The sequence below is a fragment of the Octopus bimaculoides genome, chromosome 29, assembly GCF_001194135.2.
Source record: "Octopus bimaculoides isolate UCB-OBI-ISO-001 chromosome 29, ASM119413v2, whole genome shotgun sequence".
In the NCBI taxonomy this organism is placed as follows: Eukaryota; Metazoa; Mollusca; class Cephalopoda; order Octopoda; family Octopodidae; genus Octopus; species Octopus bimaculoides.
The window spans coordinates 744,336-755,034 of record NC_069009.1 but is presented as its reverse complement, the minus strand read 5'-3'; the positions used below and the strand labels follow the sequence as shown (position 1 = coordinate 755,034).

At 37.1% G+C, this 10,699-nt stretch overlaps 1 protein-coding gene across 1 annotated transcript in view; it reads left to right on the top strand.

Moving 5' to 3' along the window:
• LOC106873850 (adhesion G-protein coupled receptor G6) overlaps positions 1-9,103 on the top strand; it is an 82,527-nt gene extending 73,424 nt beyond the window's left edge. Inside the window, exons 9-11 of the mRNA XM_052977963.1 lie at positions 6,404-6,476; positions 7,232-7,617; positions 8,233-9,103. Of these exons, the coding sequence (XP_052833923.1) occupies positions 6,404-6,476; positions 7,232-7,617; positions 8,233-8,291 (518 nt within the window). The 3' untranslated portion in view covers positions 8,292-9,103. The remainder of the gene's footprint in view (positions 1-6,403; positions 6,477-7,231; positions 7,618-8,232) is intronic.
• Positions 9,104-10,699: the final 1,596 nt, after the last annotated feature.

Genomic DNA, 10,699 nt, shown 5'->3' with positions numbered 1-10,699 from the left:
TTCATATTCTAATCTTGCTATTGGTGCTGCCAAAGTGGAGAAAGACACTTTCAATGGTCTGGTCTTTGGTGTTTCATATGGAACCAATGAAACGGAAGCGAGGAGTGAGGTACGATACTGTCTCTTGATTTACTCTCATATTGGTAATTTATTTTGAATACCAAGGTTGATAAAATGCATCAGAATGAAATATATTTTTATTGTCATATAATGTAGATGTTACAAAACTTGGCAGGAGTGGCTGTGTGGTAAGTAGCTTGCTTAACAACCACATGGATTCTGGGTTCAGTCCCACTGCGTGGCACATTGAGCAAGTGTCTACTACTATAGCCTCGAGCCGACCAAAGCCTTGAGAGTGGATTTGGTAGACGGAAAACAGAAAGAAGCCCGTCGTATATATGTATATATATGTGTGTATGTGTGTGTATATTTTTGTGCCTGTGTTTGTCCCCCCCCCCCCAACATCGCTTGACAACCGATGCTGGTGTGTTTATGTCTCTGTAACTTAGCGGTTCAGCAAAAGAGACCGATAGAACAAGGATTAGGCTTCCAAAGAATAAGTCCTGGGGTCGATTTGCTCGACTATTTAAAAAATTATTTCACCTCACGTTCAGTCGAAAGTTTATAAATTTTTACGACGTCAGCAACATTCAACAGTAGTTGCGTTTTATATTTATCAATTTAAATTTTTCTTTTATTTTCCTCCACCAGATCTATAACAACTCAAACTCAAAAGTGGAAGATATGATGGATTATATTTCATTGCCTAAGAGTTTAATAAGACATCTGAAAGAAGAAGAACACGCAACATTTTCAAGGATCTCCTTGTTTAATATGAAAGAGGATAAGCTATATAGGGTATGGTACAAAGCTTGGAAATATTTCTTCTGGTTATTTTTGAATTCATTGTTACGTTTTTTGATAATGGAAGAAATAATACTAATACAACAAAATTGATGTGATGCTTTTTTAGCGCTTCCATCAATTTTTTCTTCACCTCTTCCACATCTGCAAATTCCGCAGCACCAGCTTTCATCACCAGTGATGGCCTTCGAAAACAGTTCCATTCAGTCGTGACTGGTTTTGATATTTCGTGAGCAAGAAAACCACAGATTTTGCTACCAGTCTTTTCATTCCAAATTCCTAGCTCAAAATTTTTTTGGCAGTAGCTCCAGGACACGCTAGTCATATCAACAAGTTCGTCAATTTTTTGGTGCCGGTTGTATATGTGCGAGTGGAGGCACAATGGCCCAGTGGTTAGGGCAGCGGACTCGCGGTCATAGGATCGCGGTTTCGATTCCCAGACCGGGCGTTGAGTGTTTATTGAGCGAAAACACCTAAAAGCTACACGAGGCTCCGGCAGGGGATGGTGGCGAACCCTACTGTACTCTTTCACCACAACTTTCTCTCACTCTTTCTTCCTGTTTCTGTTGTGCCTGTAATTCAAAGGGTCAGCCTTGTCACACTGTGTGTCACGCTGAATATCCCCGAGAACTACGTTAAGGGTACATGTGTCTGTGGAGTGCTCAGCCACTTGCACGTTAATTTCACGAGCAGGCTGTTCCGTTGATCGGATCAACTGGAACCCTTGACGTCGTAAGCGATGGAGTGCCTCCTCCTCATATGTTGTATAAAGTTATTGTACTGATTAAAATAATGTTGTCGAAGCACAACTCCAGTGTTTAGTTCCATGCTTTAACGATGTATTAATAAACACTTCTACGGAATAAATTTATTTATTTAACGACTTCTCTTTACAGATAATAGAAAACTCTACTACCAAAGCAAATACTAAAATTAACAGCCATATTATTGCTGCAAATATTCCTAACATTAAAATAACCAACCTTGATGAACCAGTTAGCATCTCATTCAACTTAATAGATCAGGTAATAATTATGTGTTTTGTTATAACTGTCGTTGTTAATGTTTCATTTCAGAGCCACACCTTACACCTCCTGACAGAAACACTGACTACGGCGCAAGTAGTAGTAGTAGTAGTAGTAGCTGTTACCCTGTTGACATTTATAACTTATTGTATCTTCATTATACAATGTGCGTGCTGGATATGTTTCCGATTGTTTGTGTTCTGTTTTAGTATCAGCAGTATATTGTTTTAATATGTTTGGGCATTGCGTTCAATGATTATGACTGTATTTTAAATTTGATTAATTTCTTTGGGGTTTCTATGACTGTAGTTGTTGCTGTTTATGTTGTTTTCCTTCATGCAATTTCTGACCAGGAAGACTTATGATGAAACATTTTACCGCCGCGAACATCATGCCACGTTGTAGTTCAGATCTACACGAACAAATCCCTTCCTTTCAGAAACAGTCTGAATGGTAGTCCAAGTGATGGCGATATATGTAATAACATGTAATAGATATTATGAGAACATACATAGATTTATAAACGAGATGGAATAGTCAGTTACGTCATGGTCTGTTTCGATATTTTATTAGTCAGTTTAGCCAAACTTAATTACATGTGTTTTAATTGCAAACTAATTTGATTAAATAAACAGAATTTAATTTTTTTCAGAATGCTGCCAACCCACAATGTGTCTATTGGGATAAATCCTCTGAACATTGGTCAACAAAAGGCTGTTACATATCCGACTATGAACCTGGGAAGAAAGTATTGTGTTCCTGTTACCATCTTACAAGTTTTGCTATACTAATGGTTGGTAACATTATGACATGTTGTTAATTGCCCGTAAATTGGCAATTGTGCCTATGCATAAATAATTTCAATAACTATTAAACTTCATGTTGGTGGATATTTTAGTAAATATGGGACATTGATATTTTGTAATAAGTCACTGTTGTTAATGCTGCTATTGCTATCGTCTATTAGTCTAAGATTAGGATGTTATCCACTAGATGTACCCAGCTAATGTCCTCGATTAAAAACGTCAGAATCCCTCCAACAAAAAGGAACAGCCATCTCCCTTGTATTTAAAATCTATTGTGTTGAAACTATCTGAATGGTACTTTAATCGATACATACATAGTTAATATACAATAGATGTCCATAGCAGAATAAAAATTGTTAGATGTTAAAACAATGGTCGCTTCATGATTCTCTTAGATCTCTCCTCTCATTTAAGTCAGCCTTGTCACACTGTGTCACGCTGAATATCCCCAAGAACTACGTTAAGGGTACACGTGTCTGTGGAGTGCACAGCCACTTGCACGTTAATTTCACGAGCAGGCTGTTCCGTTGATCGGATCAACTGGAACCCTCGACGTCGTTAAGCGACGGAGTGCTAACAACAACGGTCAGAAACATTACCGAATCAAATCAATTGTCTTTATAACTATTTACGTTTCTATTCCTTTTATTACCAAAATAATTCCAATTTCAGATTTTTAATATCTCTAGTTAATCATTTATCTTATATTTCACGTCAGACGTCTGTCCTCAGTTAACAGATAGTTTAAGCGAAGCAGCTTGAATTATTTGTGCTGTAACATATAATAAGATATACCTTCAGTGAATTCGAACTCAAGATTTAAACACCGGTGGTATATTCTACCTGGACTCAGACGTCGCTTATATACATTATAAAGATAGTGATGCTTCATATTGGAATTAATTATCTTGTAACATGTAATAGAAGATTACCCCCCCCCCACCTATATGAACACTCATAATTTATATAAGTATTGATCAATATATATGAAAGGAAGAAGAGAAGAAGAGGAGCTAATACGTTGTCGTCTGTTTTCTGTTGCAGGATGTCTACGGGAATGACAAAAATAAAGGAAAGGAAAAGAATAGTGAACTCCTCTCTATTATTTCTAACGTTGGCTGCATAATATCATTTGTCTGTCTCATTCTGACAGTAATAATCCATGCTTATTTCAAGTAAGCATTTCAATTTCTATTTTCTTTTATAAGCTATTCAAATGCATTGGGACACTGTCCATCAGTTTGTGGGTCTCTCCCACATCACGTTCGTAAGCATGACATGGTTGATGTCTGCAGGAAAATCATGCATGTGAAGAGAAATCCAGAATGTTGTCACTTTAGTGAAGGATTATTGACTGGACAGTTATTTTAGTGCAAGTTTTTGTAAGCGAGTCACAGTAAGGATGATATGAGAATGAGGGAATGAGCGAGGAATGCCTGTCTTGTGTGTCTAAGGAGAGTTAATTCAGAAAGGTATAAACTTTACTATTACAATTGGGTATGGTGCATAATTATTGCGGCTTTTTTTTCAACACATTTTATTCAACAAAAGCAATAACAACATGTAATATTTCAAAGGATATATATATACGCAGTTTTAGACGCGCTTTGTCACTACACAGTAATTTTCCCTTGTTTTTAACGGTCATTTTTCACAGGAATTTTCAATTGGCCGGATAACTGAAGAGATGTTGGCGTGGGCTCCCACCCTGGCATCCGAAACTCGGAGTTTTATCATGGCTACTGAATAAGTGTCACATATTTTTACAGATATATATATATATATATATATATATATATATATATAAGATTATTTTGCAACATAATGTGTCATGTACAGACATTTGACTTGTTCTGTGACTATAAAGAACTACCATCATAAACAACCAAACCTACCCAGTGAGCGCAATAAACATAGTGGTCTATACCTCATATAGATCATTATACACACCTGTTTTACACCATGTCTGTATACAAATTCTAAATACATATTTCACATATCATTTATATTTCGAATAACCATTAAGTTGTAGTTACTTTTTTGTGCTTTGAGCAATTTCTTTATTGATTGATTAATGTTAATAAAAGCAGTATTATTATTTTTTTTCTTTCTTTTCGTCATTATTCCAGAACGCTATGGAAGTTAATAGCTTCAAAGATTTTAGTCAACTTGTGCAGTTCTTTAGCTGCCACATATCTTATCTTTCTTGTTGGGTTCCAAGAATATATTACAGAAATAACAGCTGTTTGTAGGGTAAGTGGAAACACATTGAAACCAGCAAATATTTTGTTTTGTAAAAGCCCAGGTTGTAGCACTAAATATCGCATTTAATGTTTGCGTTGTTCGTTTTTACATTCTTTAATTTGACCAGTGAAGGCGATCAGATAAGTAGTTAGAGTAACTGGCTCAAGATTCTAAATTCGTGAGTTCAACTCCTTGACCGAGGCTCTTTATTTCTGGTTGCCCCATTGCACTCTGCTGGCAAAAATGCGTGCTTCCTGTACTTCAAAAGGACCATCGTTGCCACATTTTGTGTCACACTAAATCTCCGTGTGATATACGTTAACAGTGTGCGTGTCTGTGGAGTGCTCAGCCACTTGCACGTTAATTTCCCAATCAAGCTGTTTCGTCAATCAATTCGACTAGAACCCTCATCGTCGTAACCGATGAAGTACCAATTTTCATTTGACAATGATTAACTGTTAAATGATAACATCAGTGTTTATGATAAGAAATTGTTGTTGTTGGCACTCCGTCGCTTAACGACGACGAGGGTTCCAGTTGATCCGATCAACGGAACAGCCTGCTCGTGAAATTAACGTGCAATAATATAGAAAAATTCCTTTCTATATTAAAAGACGTGTTTTTGAGATTTCTGTTGAAATTTCAGTGGGGTTTATTTTAATGTTTATCCGTCTGGGATCAATAATGCAAAGTACCAGTCGAGGACTGACATTTATACCCGACCCGGGTAAAATAATATATATTCGAGGCCATGCGTCAGTGTGAGATATCATTATTTTATTGTTGTTGTAGGCAGTTGCTGCTCTGTTACACTACTTCCTCCTGTCATCTTTCATGTGGATGATTGTAGAAGCAATTCATATATATCTAGGCCTGTTTGTATTCAAAACCATTCGGTCATCATTTATCAAGAGGAGTTCAATTTTAGTCTGGGGTATGTATAATGTCTTTCTTCTCATTATGTACCTAATTTCATCTCTCTCCCACAGGAACACACACATTCTCTCTCACTCACTCACTCACTCACTCTCTCTCTCTCTCTCTCTCTCACTCTCTCTCTCCCCCTCGCTATCTATCAGTCTATATATCTGCCTATTCATCTATCTCTTTTATACATATATTGTCTGAGTTTAAAGTCTTATATTTGTCCCGGCGACGCGTTGTGTCCTTGAGCAAGACACTTTATTTCACGTTGCTCCAGTCGACTTCGCCGGCAAAAATGAGTAGTACCTGTATTTCAAAGGGCCGGCCTTGTCACACTCTGTGTTACGCTGAATCTCCCCTGAGAACTACATTAGGTGTACACGTGTCTGTGGAGTGCTCAGCCACTTGCACGTTAATTTCACGAGCAAGCTGTTCCGTTGATCGGATCAGCTGGGACTCTCGTCGTCGTAACCGACGGAGGGCTCAATTTTTCATTAATATCTGCATATGTTTATTCATTTCCGTATATATCGTTTTCAGGTCTTCCAATTGTGATTGTCATAATTACTTTGGCAATTAGCAACACAAACAATTATATCAGAATTGAAAAAGTGTAAGTATTTATGTTTTACTGGCCTAATTTTCTCTAGTCTTCACAACTAATATTTATGCGTTCCGTTCAATATTATAGAATAATGAATAAGCTGCCATCGAGATAAAGCTAAGGCATTGATTCCTGGTACCTATACACTGATAATGTTTATTTTCTATCCGGTATCCTACCTTTCAGTTCAGTAAGACTGAATATGTATTCAGTTTTGAACAGAAAGTTTTCCTTCTCAGAGCTAAGGCCCGTGTGTAAATGTGTGACGCAATGAAAGTCATTCGATAGGTACGAATGGCAGAGATGCAATGTAACATCAAATCCACAATCGTGCTACTCAAATTCAGTGTGATATGTGCAACTTTTTAGCGACACTCCCATCCACTGTTTGGTGCAATCGTAGAGTTGGAGGAGGGAGTGAATTCTATTTCCTAACTTGATGGCCTACTACAGCCCTCGGCGGCTGATGCAGGGTGCCGCAAAATTCAATAAAAGTTGAGATACAGAAAGCCTTGAGCAATCACCTTTTGGGGCTGGTCTACCCAACGAGTTTTGTGTAGATATGTCAGGCATGTTCGCCGATGTCGTCGCAGTTGTCTACTCCAACTGACATCAGAACGGAAGTATTCCTAGTTTTGTAATCTGTAGAATAGTAATCCTAGTGAGGGAAGACGCGACCATGGGTGGGGTGTGTAATCGAAAATTTCCAACACATGACTCTACTTAACACAGAGTTTTATCATTAATTTTCTATTTCTTTGTAGCTGTTGGTTATCCAAGACAGCTTTCTATGCTGCTTTCCTCGCTCCCGTGGCGATCATTCTCCTCTTCAACATTACTATGTTTTTTGTCGTTATGTGGCGTCTGAACTCATTGCAAAATGACAAGAAATTTGTACACAACACAAAAAAAGTACGTGTGTTTGGCGTCGTAGGTTTATGCTTCCTACTTGGATTGCCCTGGGTTTTAGCATTTTTCGCTTTTGATGAAGCTGCAGAAGTATTTAATCATCTTTTTACCATCTTCAACACCCTTCAAGGAATGTTCATCTTCATATGCTACTGTATATACAAAAAAGATACCAGAGATGTCATTTGCCTCTTTGTGCGTAAACGAAAAACCTGGAGGCAAGTTCCGGAGAATGTAAGAAGTAAGTGTAATTTCGTCTCTTTTATACTTGCTACCAGCACAACCGATATTTTCATGATGTTACTATCAATATCATCACTCTTAGGAAGAAAGAGTGAGAGAAAGTTGTGGTAAAAGAGTACAGCAGGGTTCGCCACCATCCCCTGCCGGAGCCTCGTGGAACTTTAGGTGTTTTCGCTCAATAAACACTCACAACGACCGGTCTGGGAATCGAAACCGCGATCCTATGACCGCGAATCCGCTGCCCTAACCCCTAGGCCATTGCGCCTCCACAAAATACACCTAAAGGCCAACGTAAATTATATACTCAACCATGCAAACCTTTAACTGAATAGAGCTAAATGGTTCATCTTTTTTTTTATATAAAGTTTCTCTGGAAAATTAATCAATTATTTGCTATCTTACAACGTACCCCCGAAAATTATTATTGCCTGTGAGTGTAATTACTCTTTTAAATATAAAACTTGTTGTTCATCCCTACTTCTTCTGTAATAACATTATTTTCTCTTGTGAGAAAAGAGTTGATGACAACTGTTGCTGTGTATAATATTTAGGGTCGTGAATTATTGACATGAAAAATTAATATTCATATAGTTTATTTTCATTATGTTTCCAGGTTCAATCTCCGAATATGAAATAGGAGGTAAAAAAAAAAAAGCAGAAACGACCTTTTGAATGAAAATGAAGAAAAACTCCTCAAGACTAGTCTTTGATTATATTTTACGTCAAAAATCTAAATATTCTTATATTACATTAAACTAAGCAAATATATTCAAGCTGCCTATTTCATATTTAAGTTTTTGCTTTCTCAAATAATCTGTAACATATATACGCTTGTGTGTGGGTGTGAGTATGTGTGGGTGTGAGTATGTGTGTGTGTGTTTGTGTGTCTTCAAGAGTCACCTTTGGTTATATTTTGCCTCAACTTTTCTTCGTATATTACATTGCGTGGCTTTTATTTTTTTGCCTATTGATACAACACTCCGTCGCTTACGACGTCGAGGGTTCCAGTTGATCAGATCAACGGAACAGCTTGCTCGTGAAATTAACGTGCAAGTGACTGAGCAATCCACAGACACGTGTACCCCCAACGTAGCTCTCAGGGGAGACTCAGCGTGACACATAGCGTGACAAGGCCGGCCCTTTGAAATACAGGTACTACTCATTTTTTGCCAGCTGAGTGCACTGGAACAACGTGAAATAAAGTGTCTTGCTCAAGGACACAACGCGTCGCCGAGAATCGAACTCACTATCGTGAGCCGAATGCCCTAACCACTGAGCCACGCGCCTTCACATTGATACAACACTATGCTACTAAGAGACTCTTTAATCCGCAATAATGTAATTTTAAAAGAAGCAACATGCATGACTATTGGCTGAAGCGTAAAAATCTGAAAATATTCCTAAAATCTCTCCATATTTCACTGTTGCCTTCTTTTACAATGTAATATTTTATTTTCTCTGAATAAAGTGGTTTGTTACTACAACTTTTCGGAAATTCGAGTTAATCTATAATAATAATAATAATAATAATAATGTGTGCCAATACACACAGATAGAGAAATTAAGGCCAATAGACCAGATATAGTTGTCACAGATCATGAAGAAAAAAAATGCTTTCTAATTGATGTATCAATACCAGCAGATGACAACGTTTCCCTAAAAGAAATGGAGAAACTTTCAAAATACAAAGACCTGGAAATAGAGGTAACTCGAATGTGGAATCTAAAAACAGAAACAATTCCTATCATAGTAGGTGCCTTAGGTATAATAAAAAAAATATTCAGACAAATACATAACAAAAACACCAGGACTTACAAGTATATATAACATACAGGAAATTGCACTACTGGGCACTGCACACATCCTACGCAAAACACTTTCAATACAGTAACCATAAGAGCATCACAGCAAACCACAGCACATACCCAAGGCACACAGAGCTGCGCTCGGTCGGGAAGTGAAAGTACGTTATAAAAATAAAACTACTGAATAATAATAATAAAACAATAGATAAATAAACACTTTAAAGTACCAAATAACTCGGTTATGGAAAATGAAGATGGTAAAGACAGTGTCAATTATTTTTGGCTCAATGGAGACAGTATCGGCAGGCACCATAAGGAATATATAGGAAATTGGAATAGAGTTCCCAGTAGAACTGTTACAAAAGGTTTGCATCCATGCCTCGGCTAAAATATTTGGGAAAATATTAGACAGTTGAAAAGAAATATTAAAGAAGGGTAGCAAAGCGTCTTTTGTGAGAGAATGATATACTGCAGTATCCGTTACATGTCTTCTCTTTTGTTTCAATATGCTTGCCTCTTTCTTGTATGAATACATTGCTGAATAGTTGAATTAGTCATTTTTGAATAGTAGAGTTACTTCACTGAAAGAATGGTTTATCACTGATACCACAGTGATATGCCTTTTCCCCTATGTGAGTGCACTTGTGTTTATTTAGGCCACTACTTTTAGACAACGAACTATTACAGATAACACAGTGATATAGATACTCACCACTGTGAATTAGTTTCTGTTTATATAAATTACTTCACTCAGAGAATGATTTATCATTAGATAAGAATATTCCTTTGGCTGCTCTTATATATGAGTCACATAAATCTTTTAATCTTTTACTTTTTTACTTGTTTCAATCATTAGGCTGCACCTATGCTCGGGCGGTGCCTTGAAAAGGTTTCGCTGAACGAATCTACCTCAGTACTTTTCAAAGTCAGGTACTTATTCTGTTATTCGCCTTTGCCGAACCACTACGTTACGCCGATGTAAACACACCAACACTGCTTGCCAAGCGGTGGTGGGGGACAAACACAGACATAAAGACACACATATACATGTATACATACATATACATATGTACGTATATATATATATATATATATATATATATATATATATAAAACAAATAATAAATGAGTATATGCATATATACGTACAGGTATGTGCATACCTACGTCTACTTGTATATATAAGTGCATATCTGGGTACAGGACATTGCAAACAAAATGTAGACAAAAAAATAATAATAACCAGAGTACAGAAAACACACAGGCCACATAGAG